The sequence below is a fragment of the Sinocyclocheilus rhinocerous genome, unplaced genomic scaffold, assembly GCF_001515625.1.
Source record: "Sinocyclocheilus rhinocerous isolate Xijiao unplaced genomic scaffold, SAMN03320098_v1.1 scaffold1310, whole genome shotgun sequence".
NCBI classification, from domain to species: domain Eukaryota; kingdom Metazoa; phylum Chordata; class Actinopteri; order Cypriniformes; family Cyprinidae; genus Sinocyclocheilus; species Sinocyclocheilus rhinocerous.
In genome coordinates, this window is record NW_015635534.1 from 44,159 (window position 1) to 59,673 (window position 15,515).

Consider the following 15,515-nt stretch of genomic DNA (forward strand, 5'->3'; position numbering starts at 1 on the left):
GTGTGTGTGTGTGTGTGTGTGTGTGTGTACGCGCGCATATCAGTCATCATTTAGAGATAAAGTGGACTAAATACAGTTTTATTTTCATCTGAGAGCCAATTAAACAAGCACAGCAGCACTGTAAGAAAACGAGGCAGGGTTGGCAAATCAAAATGCCAGCAACAAACCGATTCAAATTGTCTGGGTTACAAGTGAATAGTGACAAATTGGCGAGAAAATAATTAGCATTGATAATCAGAATAATGGCAAGTATGTGAATGTGACTGAAGAGGGTCACGTAAACACCTTTTACGGTTAGTTCTTACAATGATAATAGTCTTGAATTTGCTGAATGGTCTCTTATGACTCCATGCTGCCACCTACTGCTTTGGTGTGAACAGAAAAAAACATATTTGTGTCTATTAGTTGCAATGTGGCTTTCTAATGAATGTACAGTATAGTGTATGTGTTTGTGGTGGTGTGCTTGCATGTGTTCGCATGACTGTGTCTCTCTCTCTCTCTCTCTCTGTGTGCGTTTGCATAAGTGCGTGCTGTATTTATGCTGTGTGTGGACATTATTATGAGATGATATTGTCTGTCGCTCAGATGCTGATTTACTCCCACATGCAAGAACAAAGAGAGTGTTTCTACAAACACAGATGAGAGTCCAACAACAGCACAACACACACAGACGCTCCTCAGACACTGTAAGTACTGAAGAAACTTCATCTTGCAAAATAATTTCTTTGAATTATAACTCTGAATTGTTTTTTTAATTATGTTGCTGACAGTTTAAGTAAGGTGAGGATTAGAGAGTTCAATAAGAATTTTGTTTTTTAACAAGTGAAGAGATTTTGGTAACATTTCATAAAAAGGTTTCATTTGTTAATATTAGTTATTAAAACATTGTTAACAATTAAAAATGCTTCTAAAGCATGCATTAATCTTAGTTAATGGAAATATCATTATTTACTAATACATTATTAAAATCAAAGGTTATATCTGGTAATATTATTTAATAACATGTAACATGAATTAACAATGAACATTGTATTAACCAACATTAATAAACATTGTAATAAATGTATCACTGTTAGTTAATACATTAGCTAGTGTTGTTAACTAATGAAACATTTAGTGTTACTGATCAGTATTAGATTCTCTACTTAAAGAGTTTCTTACTTAACCGTCATAGTGAAATTCATAATTTTCAAATGATGTTATGATATGATGTTTGTAATTAATAGAAATAATCACTTTTAAGTTATTAAAATAAATTATTAATGCATAATTTTGATTCTATTTGTGACCCTGGACCACAAAACCAGTCATAAGGGTCTTTTTTTATTTTTTATTAATGTATTGATTTGTTAGGATATGACAATATTTGGCCAAGATACAACTATTTGAAAATTTGGAATCTGAGGGTACAAAAACAAAACAAAAAAACAATCAAAATATTGAGAAAATTGCCTTTAAAGTTATCTTCATGGAGCATGATCTTTACTTAATATCCTAATGATTTTTGGCATAAAAGAAAAATCGATCATTTTGACCCATACAATGTGTTGTTGGCTATTGCTACAAATATACCCGTGTGACTTACTGTTACGTGGCTGACGAGACGTGAGGATCCAAGTGCGAAGCTTTATTAGCAGACATGGTTAGAGACAGGCAAGGGTCAGACAGTGGCAACAGGTATATAAGGGCAAGACACAAGAATATTCCTAGGGCTAGCGTGGGTCTACGATCGGCGAACAGAATCAACAGGGTGAGACTAGAGGGATAAATCCAGGTACAAGGCAAAGGTCCAGGCAGGGGCAAACAGTATCCAAATAGGACAAGACAAGAGGGGGAATCCGAGAAACACAGGCAAAGATCAGGACACGAGAAAACAGACAAGGCAAGACTAAGATAAGGCTGTGAAAAACTAGACAGGCTCCGTAGAGTAGCTATCGCTATGAGAGTGATAAACGCTATACAATACTCGGCAGTTTGAAAGGGATCAGAGGGAGTGTTACATAGTGAATGTGTGATTGGTTACAGCTGTGTGCAATCAGTGCTGTGTGCAATCAGTGCAATGGATGATGGGATATGTAGTCCGGGATGACATGCAACAGTTTGTGTAGTGTGAGAGTCAATGTAATGGAAGGGTGACCTCTGGTGGCAAGCAGACGGAAGTTCGTGGACCGGATTCGTGACACGTACGACCAGGGTCACATTTATATAAAAAGATTCTATTTTATTAAATCTAAATATTTACGACAGCAGAAATTGCACTGCGGACATAATCATTATCATTTTTATTTTATTTTATTTTATTTTATTTTATCAGGGAGGATCAAACTATTTTCTAAATCTAACCTTTAAAAAAAATGCATTCTGTTTTGCAGAGTGAATCAGTCTTCGGTTGACGATCAGTCATGGCAAACACGGGTCTTCAGGTGATGGGTCTGGTCCTGGGCGTAGCAGGCTGGGCGTTCGGGATCCTGGTCTGTGCCGCCCCCTGGTGGCGCGTGTCGGCGTTCGTGGGGGACGAGCTGGTGGTGTCTCAGGTGCTGTGGGAGGGGCTGTGGATGACGTGTCTGTCGCAGTGGGGCCGCCTGCAGTGTAAAGTCTATGACTCCGGCCTCGCCCTCTCAGGCTCCGCCCAGACGTGCCGCGCCCTGTGCGTGCTGTCGCTGCTCCTGTGTCTGCTTGCGCTCATGCTCAGCGTGACCGGGCTCAAGTGCACCCGCTGCCTGGGCGACGCGCACGAGACCAAAGCTCGGCTGGTGCGGGTCGGTGCGGCGCTCTTCGTGGCGGCTGCGTTTTTCTTCCTTTTGCCAGTGTGTTGGACCGCGTATGTCGTGATACGCGATTTCCACGACCCGAACGTCGCCGCCCCGCTTAAACGCGAACTAGGATCGGCGCTCTACCTGGGATGGGGCGTGACTGTGCTGATGCTGGTGGGCGGGGCTTTGCTGTATTTAGGCTCCACCTCTCCTGGAGTTCCAGCCATGCCTGTTTTTGGAAAAGGCGCCAAAAGAAACCCTCCGTCCACAGCAGAGAGCAAACCGGAGAAGGTCTTTGTGTAAGTGAGCGTAAAAGACTCAGCCTGGATAAACTGTGTCCTAGTGCTCACCTAGAAGCCTTAATCTGCAGAAATGCAGGAATATTATCATTTACTCACTATTATGTAATTCAAAAACTGTACTCTGTTATTTTTTTTTCTGTGGAACGCAAAAGGAGAATTTTGCATAGACTTTATGCAGCTTTTTTATTTGATTTTAATTAGCTCTTTATTATCCATTTTTATAGACATTTGTATTTGCTCTGCTGAAAAAACAGCTATGCTAGTTAGCTGGTTTTAGCTGGTCAGCAGGCTGGTTTTAGAGGGGTTTTGGCCACTTGTTTAGCTTGTTAGGCTGGTCTTGGCTGGTCTGGGGTACATTTTCCAAAAACAACTATGGTCGCAAGTTCTGTCGTTATCAATAGAGTTCAGTGGAACAAACGACAATAGTTAGCTGACAAAGCTTTTGGGGAATGCACCCCAGGCTGGGAGACCAGCTGGAACAACCAGCTAAAACCAGCTAAGACCAGCTAATCAGCTTAGGCTAGTTTTAGCAGGGGGTTTTTTTCAGCAGGTATATCATAAACATACAGTAAGCCTACAGATTATTCACAACACACAGAAACATTTATTAATTATGTTACTCTTATGATACTTTTGAAAATGCTTTTGTCTTTTTTGGAACTTGACAGTTTGTCTTCATGTGGAAAATAACTTTTCAGAATTTCTACTTGTGCTAGAATGAATAACATTCGTTTAGAACGACATAATGGTGTATGACATCATTTTTATTTTAAAGGGGTCCTATTATGCTCTTTTACAAAGTCTTGATTTTGTTTTGGGAGTGTACTAGAACAGGCAGAGGCATGTTGGTTGGCTCTACATTGGGTTAATTTGTAACCCCTGATGGTTTAAAGGGGAAATTATTAATAAGTGATGATTTAGCAGTACCGTATTACTGCAACTGTCCACAAGAAGACAGTCAAACCCAAGCCTCCAAGATCACACACTCTCAAAAATAAAGGGACTTTACTTGTATTGATGGTTCCATGATGAACCGTTAACATTTATGGAACCATTCCATTCCACAAATGTTTATATATAGAAACTTAATTTATACAATATGTCAATGAAATATAAATTCATTTACATATTATTTGGTGAGCCAAAAATTTTTATTTTATGGTTTGAGAGATACCATAAAAAGAAAGAAAGAAAGAGTGAAGATAACATAAACAAAGCTTGTTTTTTTTTCATTCAATTTTCTTCTTATTGTTTTTCAATCTCTGTTTCTTATGATAATTACACCACTAGCACAAAAAGAGTAAAATCCCATCAGTTAAATATTAAGGATAATTATTAATTATTGACTATATATGGATATCTCACCTTCAGTAGTAGTTCTGTGGATGATTTCACCACCTTAAATCATATGCAGTATAGATAGGTAACATTAATGGAAGCTTTTGTTGTTGTTGTTGTTGTTTGTTTTTATTGTTACTACTTATTTTTTTTACCTCCCTTTTACATACAGTATTGTCAAAGCATACATACAGATTACTGATGCTTTGATAATACTGTATCAAGTAGTATGCTACTTTGAAATTGAAGAAACAGACAGACGACAAATAGATTATTTAGATATTATTGACCCTGGACCACAAAACCAGTCATAAGTAGCACAGGTACGCTATATTTGTAGCAATAGCCAACAATACATTGTATGGGCCAAAATGATCAATATTTTTTTTATGCCAAAAATCATTAAGTAAATGTTCAATGACAATATTTTGTAAATTTCCTACTGTAAATATATCAAAACTTTCTTTTTGATTAGTAATATATGCATAGCTAAGAACTTCATTTGGACAACTTTAAACGCGATTTTCTCAATATTGTGTTTTTTTTATTTTTATTATTTATTTATTTTTTTTGCACCCTCAGATTCCAGATTTTCAAATAATTTTATCTCGGCAAAATATTGTCCTTTCCTAACAAAGCATACATCAATGGAAAGCTTATTTATTCAGCTTTCAAAGACTGGTTTTGAGGTCCAGGGTCACATATATGATTATTGTACATTATAAATTGGCATTATAAAGAGATACCCAATCAGTCAGTCCGATAGGAATATAAGCAGGCTACATGTCTCAAGAACAAACGTTTATTGGCTAACTAAACCTTTTACACAACAGCACAGCAGCTCAGTTGTGTCAGTGCAGTGGCTCCACCGCCGCCTCTAGAAGTTACGTGAGAATGAGGAAGTGCTTCTTCTTAAAGTGACAGTGCAGTAATTTAGCGAACTCTATCCAGTATCTCAGCGGCTACTGTCTCTTTAAGAGTCCAGAGCTCGCTCTCAATGAACGCCGAGCAGTCAGATGCACGTTTCTCTCTTTTTGTGTTTATTGTAATGCGTGTGTGTCAATAGGAGGTGGATCTGGCGCACCGGGAGGCCGTTCCAGCTTCCGCGCGAGCAATTGGCTGCTCGTGAACTTTGTTTGTCTGTGCGCCCCGGTCACGCACGCCACGCACTCGAGATGTCTCGTGCTCTTTGGGATCACCGGTGCGCTCGCGACCTCGCGGAAGATTAGCGAGATCATCCACACACTCGGTCCGCAACGCGCAGCTCAGAATCGAACCAGAGAGAGATTAACGGTAACCGGAGAGATGACGGAGAAGCGGATGTCGCGCTGGTACTTCGGTGGGATCGCGTCGTGCGGAGCCGCCTGCTGCACGCACCCGCTGGACCTGGTCAAGGTGAGACGCTCTCGGTGGCGGATGTTTAGTGACAGATCAGCGGCCTCCTCTTCATCCTCCGCCGCCGGAGCACCTGACAGGACTAGTGTTTGGGTCTGAGTCAACAGAAAAGGAGTTTCTCATTTGGACAATTCATAGTTAGACATGTATATTGCTCTTTTGCTAACCTTAACTGATTGCTTTCAATAACTCCAGAGCAATATATCGGCCAGACCGATAATTCCGATCATATTTGTCCAATTTAACACTGTTAAAATAATAGCAACTTACTGACTGTCTTGACAAATTGTAATGAATGTTTTACGTAAAACGAATTGGATAATATTATTATTAAGAATATCAACTTCATAATCTTTGAAATACATCAAATACGTTCCAAATTCTACCGATAGCCATGTCAACATGTGATGAATATTTTATGTCTGGTAAATTAGGTAAATAACATTTGACCATTTTGATAACATCAACATAATATTATTTGAAAGAAGTTTGTCTGTTTAGAAATCTACTGACAGGCTTTTTTTTCAAATTGCATTGAATTGATAAAACAGATTATAGGGCCATTTTAACAGTTTGCCTGTTTCAAATTATAATGAATATTTTATGTCCGATAAATCAGAGAAGTAGTTTGTCCATTCCACTGACAGTCTCGTCAAATTATAATGATTATTTTACGTCTAGTAAATTTGACAATTTGTTGGACGTAAAATTATATATTTTATTTTAACAATATCTGCATAAAATCCTTGAAAGACATTTGTCTGTTCAAAAAAATATATATATTTGCAGCCTTGTCAAATGTTTTAAAATATTTTTCAGTGGATTTTGGTGAAATTTTGTGTAAAATAAGTGTTAATTTAAGCAACTTTATGTACATCTAATTTCCTAAAGTGAATTAATATTGATATATTTTGCCTGTCAGTTATGAAAAAAAAATAGCCATTGACAAGCACATAGTTGAATACTAGTTTGTGATCTGATTAGGTCTCATGTGATGTCCTATATAATTAAACCAAATGAATGAGTGCGTAATCACATTATAACAGGACGGAGGTCAGGTCCTAAAGTCCTCAAGCCGCAGTGAAGGACACTACGGTCAGAACTTTGTTCTAGATTACAGAAACAAATACAGTCATTTGGTCTTATAATAGAGCTGATGGGTGTCTTAATTGTTTTCCAGAGCTATAATTAAGTGTTTCACATGCATGCTCTAAATGAAAGGCTGCAAATGTTCTGTATGCGGTACATTTATATTAAAGGCCAGTGGTATTTTAGGATCAGCTCATTCTGTGCTTCTTAATGGGACAGGAACTGTACAGTTCACTATCATGCCATAACATCAATACGTGTGTATGTGAGCGAGCTGGCAGTCCATGCATGCTTTTGTCCAGATTCCTCATGAGTTACAGACGTGTGTGATCAGCACATGTCTGCCATCTGTGTGTGTGTGTGTGTGTGTGTGTGTGTGTGTGTGTGCAGGTCCAGTTGAGTCCGGTTTGGTGGACTTTGATAATTTTGTGTCTTGTTTGTCCTTCAGTTTACCTCTGCTCTTAAGAGCGTAGCTGTACTTTGGTTTTCCCCAAAAAGTTTCACTTTTCACTTTTTTCAAGTATCAGGTGGCCTGTGAATGAGACATGAATGAATGAATTCAAAGAAAGAGAGTGAGTTGCTAAACAGTCAGTTGTCTGCTAGCTGAGACGCTTGTCCCCTATGCTTTATCTGGTTTTAAACCGTCTGAGTGCTCTCTTGTTTATCTGTGATAACAGACTGAATTATCTCAGATTTGTCTGCTCTCCACTAAAACCAAAACAAAAGCCACAGATAAGCGCCATAAAACCACATACTGAAGCCAAAAACACTTGTGAAGAGCTGCTTGACACGAAGGTCACCCAGTCACCCTTCAGAGATCTGAGTTTAATGAGAGACAGTCTGAGTGCAGTTACCTTTGTGTGTGCTTAAAACATTAATACAAGATTCAAACATGCATCTGCATGTGTAAATTAACTTGAGATTGACTGTTGAGTTACACATGCACAGCTGCATTATTAAATAATTACGGTGTTTGAGCAGAAAGACATGTGACGTTATTGTTGGCGCACTGGTGAAAGCGACCATTGGCCTCTGTTCAAACTTCCCACAGAGCAGTACTGTGTGTGTGTGTGTGTGTACTGTTTTGTCAGTGAGTTTTTGTTACAACCTGTTGCATGTAGCAACAGGTACTTAATGCTCAAGTGAGCATAGTATAATCAAATTTTACACGCACTAGAGCTACTTTTATTTGTCCAGTATGCATTTAATTGATTAAAAGTGACAGTAAAGACACTTATAATGCTACGAAAGATTTCCATTTCAGATAAATGCTGTTCTTTTGAACTTTTGATTCCTTAAAGAATCCTGAACAACAAAATGTGTCACGGTTTCCACAGAAATAGTCAGCAGCGCAACTGTTTTCAACATTGATAATAATCAGAAATGTTTCTTGAGCAGCAAATCAGCGTATTAGACTGATTTCTGAAGATCATGTGCCACTGAAGACTGGAGTCATGATGCTTTGATCACAGGAATGAATTACATTTACAATAGATTCACAGAGAAAACAGTTATTTTAAATTGTAATATTTCACATTATTACTGTTTTTCCTGTATTTTTCATCAAATAAATGCAGCATTGGGGAGCAGAAGAGACACTTCAAAAACAATCTTACTGACCACAAACTTTTGAACGATTTTTGCAAATATTCGTTGTACTGCTGATGTGATCTGATGTAATAATAATGATATTGCTGATGTTGGCAGGTGCACCTGCAGACGCAGCAGGAGGTGAAGATGAGGATGGTTGGCATGGCGATGCACGTGGTGAAGAACGACGGTGTGCTGGCGCTCTATAACGGCCTCAGCGCCTCCCTCTGCAGACAGGTCAGATCCTGACCCCAGATCAGCTTGATTTATCTGGGAATAACGAGCTGACATTCACACACCCAGCAGCGGTAACGCCTGTAAAACTGGAGAAACAACTTATTTGATGAAATAAGTCACTTTCCCACTTACAATGTCAGTCAGGTCATGTGATCGGGATCTGCTGTTTGAGCGTGTGTGAGGGTCAGACACTGATGTAAGAGTCACAGAGTTTGAGTCCCGAAGAAGCGCACACAAATCCATCCACATTGTTTGTTCGGTGAAAATGCACAATGCAGAAAATCTTTCCAGTATTGTAGACTTCATTCCTTCAAATAAACAACTTTCAGTATTTTACAAAGTGAGAGGAAAATAGGCGGACATATTCTCCAAATAAATTGTCAACAGTTAAAGTTATAATAATAATCGAATGTAGTTTAAATGCAGCTGATTAGAGGTATTTTCTAGAAAATGAATGGCATTTGGTTTTGTGTAACAACATAAATATATGAAACGCAGAAGCTGTGATACATTTGATAGAAACCTTAATTAAGCAATTTTACAGCAGGTTTCTTTTATGAACGTGGATATTGTGACATAAAGTGTTGCCTTACACACGTTTTTGAACTGTCAGCTAATACACTGCCCTGAATATATCAGAAACTCTTCCTGAAATACATGAAACAGCAGCTCTTCGGTTAAAGTCAGTCTCTCATGGTTAAGTATGAGATTAAGATTGTTAGTGTTTACTGGCTATACATTGTTTACACTGAAGCTGATGAAATACACATGCAATGCTAATGAATCTGTCTCTGTCTGTCTCTGCAGATGTCGTATTCTCTCACCAGGTTTGCCATCTATGAGACGGTCAGAGACATGATGGGCAGCGGCGGTCAGGGACCCATGCCCTTCTATCAGAAGGTCCTGCTGGGCGCGTTTGGAGGTAAAAACACACACCACTACAAAGCAGAGAATCACCAAACACCTCATGATGAACACCATCACCATCATGCAGTACGCAATGCAACGGTATCAACGCTATATATGCAACATATATAATATGCAATATATATATGCAATATATATATTACATATGCATGCATACGTGCTATTTTAGTATTGTTGATTTACTATTATAGTTTGTATTAATATTCTGAATTAGTTTTTTATTATTTTTATATTTTCAGTTTTCATTTTAGTTAAACTTTTTGTAATTTTGTTGCGTGTTTTATTTATTTTTGTTTCTATATGTATGGAAGCATGTTTCTTTTCACAGTATTTAAAAAAAAATGTGGAAAAATTCATTTCACATTTCTCACTTTTTTTCCAAATTTGTGAGCTATAAACGTTTCAATTCTGAGAAGAAAAGTTAGAATTGTGAGACAAAGATACAATTGGAAGAAGTATTGCTATATAAAAATTGTTAAATAAAAAGGTGCAATCTTCCTTTTTAATTTGTATTTATTTTATTTTTATTACAAAAAAAAATTGCGAGATGTAAACTTAGAATTGCAAGTTTATATCTAAAGAGAGAATTTTTGTATCTCAAATTTAATATATATATTTTAAAGAATTGCAAGATAAAATTTAAAGAGATAAAAAGTCACAATTACGCAATTATTGTATTTGTTATGCTTGTATTTTTTTAATTGTTTTTGCCGTGAAAATAGCCTAAGATGCTGACATGGCATTAAATAAATATATACTACTACTTCTCATAAATATGTCTATATGGTTTATAATAATTTTTATTGCAGTTTTAGATATGTTATTTGAAAGAATAATATTAACCCTGATGCGTAGATGAAGACATATTGTGTGTTTCTCCACAGGCTTCACCGGCGGCTTCATCGGGACTCCAGCGGATATGGTTAACGTTCGGTGTGTATTGCAGGGTTTGTGTTTGTGTTTCTAGCTCATCTGGCCGAGTGTGAGTGTTTTTCATGTTATTGATCTCCACAGGATGCAGAACGATATGAAGCTTCCTGCAGAGCAGAGGAGAAAGTGAGTGTGTGTAGGTCTAAAATCACTCCAGACGGTCATGACGTGATTAATCTGAATCATATCTGTGTCTCTCGCAGCTATAAACACGCGCTGGACGGACTCTTCCGGGTCTGGCGGGAAGGTAAAGACGTTTCTGGATCTCTAAAATCATCTGGAAATGTTTGAATGTGTCTCTCTGAACGTGTGTTTCTCTCAGAGGGAACCAGGAAGTTGTTCTCAGGAGCCACTATGGCGTCCAGCAGAGGAGCCCTGGTCACTGTCGGACAGGTGAGACAGCAGTGCATGATGGGAATGACTGCAATTCATGAAGTTTCTCCGTTTATTGAATATATTTGGCTAATCAGATTAGACTTTTTTTTTTTCTGATGATCTATGAACTATTCAGAATAAGTGCATAACATGTAGAAAAAGGCCAGATATTCTTTGGTTCCCACACAAACTGAGGAATGATCCCCTGAATGCGCTGTGAGCCGCTGTGGACGAAGGCATCTGTCAGATGAAGTGTTTATGATGATGAAATGATCCTGAGCGTGTCTCTCTCTGTGTCAGCTGGCGTGTTATGATCAGGCCAAGCAGCTGGTGTTGGGCACAGGACTCATGGGAGATAATATACTCACACACTTCCTGTCCAGCTTCATCGCTGTGAGTATCGAAGCCTCTGATTGGCCAGTCACTGGCTATTCTTGATAACTTATAGTTAATGGACAGTATTGGACATCTAGTTTTTATTGATTAGTAAAATGTCTATCTATCTATCTATCTATCTATCATATCTATCTATCACCTATCACCTATCTATCTATCATATATCTATCTATCTATCTATCTGTCTGTCTATCATATCTATCTATCACCTATCACCTATCTATCTATCTATCATATATCTATCTATCTATCTATCTATCTGTCTGTCTGTCTGTCTGTCTGTATATCTATCTATCACCTGTCTATCTATCTATCACCTATCTATATATCTGTCTGTCTGTCTGTCTATCATCTATCTATCTATCTATCTATCTCCTGTCTATCTATCTATCATCTATCTATATATCTGTCTGTCTGTCTATCTATCTATCTATCACCTGTCTATCTATCTATCTATCTGTCTGTATGTCTGTCTATCATCTATCTATCTATCTATCACCAATCTATATATCTGTCTGTCTGTCTATCATCTATCTATCTATCTATCTATCTATCATATATCTATCTATCTATCACCTATCTATATATCTGTCTGTCTGTCTATCATCTATCTATCTATCTATCTATCTACCATCTATCATATATCTATCTATCTATCTATCTATCTATCACCTGTCTATCTATCTATCACCTATCTATCTATCTATCTATCTATCTATCTGTCTGTCTATCACCTGTATCTATCTATCTGTCTGTCTATCTATCTATCTATCTATCACCTGTCTATCTATCTATCATCTATCTATCTGACTGTCTGTCTGTATGTCTGTCTATCTATCTATCTATCTATCACCTATCTATATATCTGTCTGTCTGTCTGTCTGTCTGTCTGTCTACCATCTATCTATCTATCTATCTATCACCTGTCTATCTATCTATCACCTGTCCATCCATCCATCCATCCATCCATCCATCCATATATCTATCTAGCTACTTGTGTGTGTGTGTGTGTGTAAATGTAAAAAAATGTATATGTACATGTGTGTATAGTAAATTCATATTGAAATATATTTATTGTAAAATTATTTAAATATTTTTATAATTGTAATTTATTGATATATATTTACATTAAGTCATTGATAAATTAATTGTTATAAAATAATAATAATAATTATTATTATTTACTTATTTTATTTTTTTTATTTTTATTTTTTTCCATGGATAAAAATATAACTTCAAATAAATAAATGAAGATTTTAATGGCATTTTTTCTCTCTTCAGGGAGGTTGTGCGACGTTCCTCTGCCAGCCGCTGGATGTAATAAAGACGAGATTAATGAACTCTAAAGGAGAATACAGAGTGAGTTTCCTCTCTCTTTCTGGTTATTGTCTCATTATCTTTATTGCTCATTAATCAAATGTATTTTTGTATATTAGGGTGTGATTCACTGCCTGACTGAAACTGCCAAACTGGGACCCTTAGCCTTCTACAAGGTACCAGATTTGCTTCATGTATTCATTAAACACTGAGGTCTTTTTCATTACTGATCCTTTGGAAAATGTTTCCCACCGTCCAATCACACGACAGGGTTTAGTTCCGGCCGGGATCCGCTTGATTCCTCACACGGTCCTGACCTTCGTCTTCCTGGAGCAGCTGAGGAAATACTTCGGCATCCGCGTGGTCAGCTGAACTTTGACTTCTTGACCCTTTCCCTTTGGCCTCCTCTTGAAGCTGCTCTCACTTCCACAATATTATTTCTGGAAAATCTCACATTACACAGTCATAACCAACTCCACAATGCAGCCGAACCAACATAACGAAAGATGATTCCTCACTATCCGAGTGCCAACCCGTCATAACGCTCATCTGACAGGAGAGCGGGATCTTCTGGGAATAAACGACTGTACGCTCATCTCTTCAGGGTGAGCTTTAGCTTATAGATGTTATCTATCAGGATAGATATGGTTTCTTTTGATGATTCTGATTTTATTTTATTTTTTATGCTGTTCTTAAATCCTTCTTCTTTTGCAACGTGATGAGACGTTTTAAAGGAAGAGTTCAGTCATTATATCATAACTTACTCACCTGTATGTTGTTCCAAACCTGTACAATGTTCTTTATGCTGAACATCTGTTTTGTTTTCCTCTGAACAGTTACTCTTTTTCCATTTATTAAATTGTTTTGTTAGGGTGAGTAAAATTGACAGAATTTTCATTTTCGCTGAACCGTTCCTTTAAGACACAAACAAAACGGTCCATATTGGTTTTTAAACAGTTGCATTCAGTCTGTATGTATTGTGCTAAACTGTTTTAATGGTAGAAATTCTGTATTTTCGACTGTTTGCTGGGTTCGATTGACAAAATGGTCAGGGGTCACAGAAAAGCTATGAGGGGACAGAATTAAAGTTTTACTTGGAAATAACCAAATTCTGAAGCATCACAGAAGAAAATAAAACCAGAAACAACTGACTGATGGGGACCCAGCTGTGTATCTTCAATGTGAAAGACGAGTCACACTTCTGCACTTCAGTTTTCATTATATTCCTGTTCGTTTTGTAATATTTCTGCTGGAAAACTTACGATCGGCACGGATCTGTGACTGAAATATTGTAAGATCTACTGTAGTTTCTGCAAATGTGCATGTAGTTGTTTTAGTGTTGAGGTAATGGGGGCGTTTAGTGAAAAAGTTGCACAAAATACTTGTAGTAATTCAGTTTTGTGCTTTGGTCCCGAGGATATCTGGACTTATCCTAAACTAAGCGTATAATAACGCAACAATTATCTCAAATTTACTTTAAACTTAATATTTTAGATTACGTTGGTATATGGCCATATTGGTATATGCTTAAAAACAGGCTTTTTAAATGATTTTACACTAAGAATGAACACTGGAGAAGCCTTATCTATTGGTGTCCAGCAGAGCCGCTTGTGTGCATCGAGGGTTTGCAAGCGAGTTTATGTGGGTGCTATAACAGTTAGTTTGCTTGTTTGTTTTTCTAAAAAATTATTTGTAATTTAGGGTTTGAAAATGGAGGGTTGAATTGGGTGAAATTAAGCTGCTCTCTATCTTGAGAAAAATGCCAATATGCAAACTAATGCAATTTTGTCTCATCAGAACGCGGTATTTTGTCTGAAATGAAAATGTATGGAAATAAATGTACTAACACAAGAACATCCGGTGGGATTATGTGTATATTTATATTTTTGTATTCAGCTCGTACATTTACTCAAACAAATTGATATAGGTTTCCCTCCATTTAAACAATGTGGAACAAATCTAACCCAGAGTTTCTCGGGAGAACGCAAAAGCATTGACATTTTAACTTGGGGCTTCCGTAGTAAACCGACAACTTTTGAATATTCATGCATGCTCCACCCAGTGGACATTTAGCTACTTTTGAACAGGCTTTAGCTATACTTCCCATTGAAAATAGTTCCTGCGAGTCTGCAACTGGACAGAAGCACAACTTCCGCATTCATACCAACCAGCTTTCAGTGCGTTGTCAAAGCTGCATGCAGGTAAAACCTGTGAAGAGAAGCGTAATGGAGCTGTTTTTCGCATAGGTGAGTATGGATCTCTTCATGCACAGTTTACAATCACGTGACTGCCTGGCGCGGATCGAAACTTCCAGAGAACTGCAGCACGTGTCTGTCAATGTTCAATCTGTTTCAAGCCATAATGTTTAGATCACATCTAACAAAATGAACAACAAACGTATGAGAACAAACTGCAAGTTTTGGGCGCTTGTGATCGATGTACAGCGCATGCCTCAGTGATATACATAAGTATAGCTACACACCTGAGGCAATGATGAACATAAAAGTTCTTAATTCAAGTTTATATATTTAGATTGTGTTTTTCCAAATATGGCCACATACCTTAAATGATATTGAATGTTTATGTATACAATGACAAAAATTTGTAATTGAACATTTTGTGTATTATTTTACATTAATAAGGAGCAGAACAACAGGACATTCTGCATATTGTGCTGTTGATTAAAGGGGTCATATGATGCTGCTAAAAAGAACATTATTTTGTGTATTTGGTGTAATGAAATGTGTTTATGCGGTTTAAGGTTCAAAAAACACATTATATTCCACATACTGTACATTATTGTTTCTCCTCTATGCCCCGCCTTTTTGAAACGCTTCGATTTTTACAAAGCTCATCGGTCTAAAAA

At 37.4% G+C, this 15,515-nt stretch overlaps 3 protein-coding genes across 4 annotated transcripts in view; all 3 read left to right on the top strand.

Annotated features, from left to right (window-relative positions):
• The first annotated feature begins 651 nt into the window (after positions 1-651).
• LOC107747134 (claudin-9-like) lies at positions 652-3,700 on the top strand. Its single transcript, XM_016561563.1, has 2 exons — positions 652-686; positions 2,373-3,700. Exon 2 carries the CDS (start codon positions 2,403-2,405, stop codon positions 3,054-3,056), a length of 654 nt encoding a protein of 217 aa, XP_016417049.1. The 5' UTR covers positions 652-686; positions 2,373-2,402; the 3' UTR covers positions 3,057-3,700.
• A 1,645-nt stretch (positions 3,701-5,345) lies between these two features.
• LOC107747133 (mitochondrial dicarboxylate carrier-like) lies at positions 5,346-14,503 on the top strand. Its single transcript, XM_016561562.1, has 11 exons — positions 5,346-5,788; positions 8,585-8,704; positions 9,512-9,626; positions 10,516-10,564; positions 10,646-10,687; positions 10,765-10,808; positions 10,884-10,954; positions 11,237-11,329; positions 12,614-12,691; positions 12,769-12,825; positions 12,920-14,503. The coding sequence occupies exons 1-11, from the start codon at positions 5,699-5,701 to the stop codon at positions 13,019-13,021; spliced, it is 861 nt and encodes a 286-aa protein (XP_016417048.1). The 5' UTR covers positions 5,346-5,698; the 3' UTR covers positions 13,022-14,503.
• Positions 14,504-14,723: 220 nt separating this feature from the next.
• The window catches only part of LOC107747189 (GTPase IMAP family member 4-like), a 3,219-nt gene continuing 2,427 nt past the window's right edge, over positions 14,724-15,515 (top strand). For both annotated transcript variants that reach the window (XM_016561622.1, XM_016561623.1), the window contains exon 1: positions 14,724-14,895. The gene's annotated coding sequence lies outside the window, so the exon portion shown is untranslated. The remainder of the gene's footprint in view (positions 14,896-15,515) is intronic.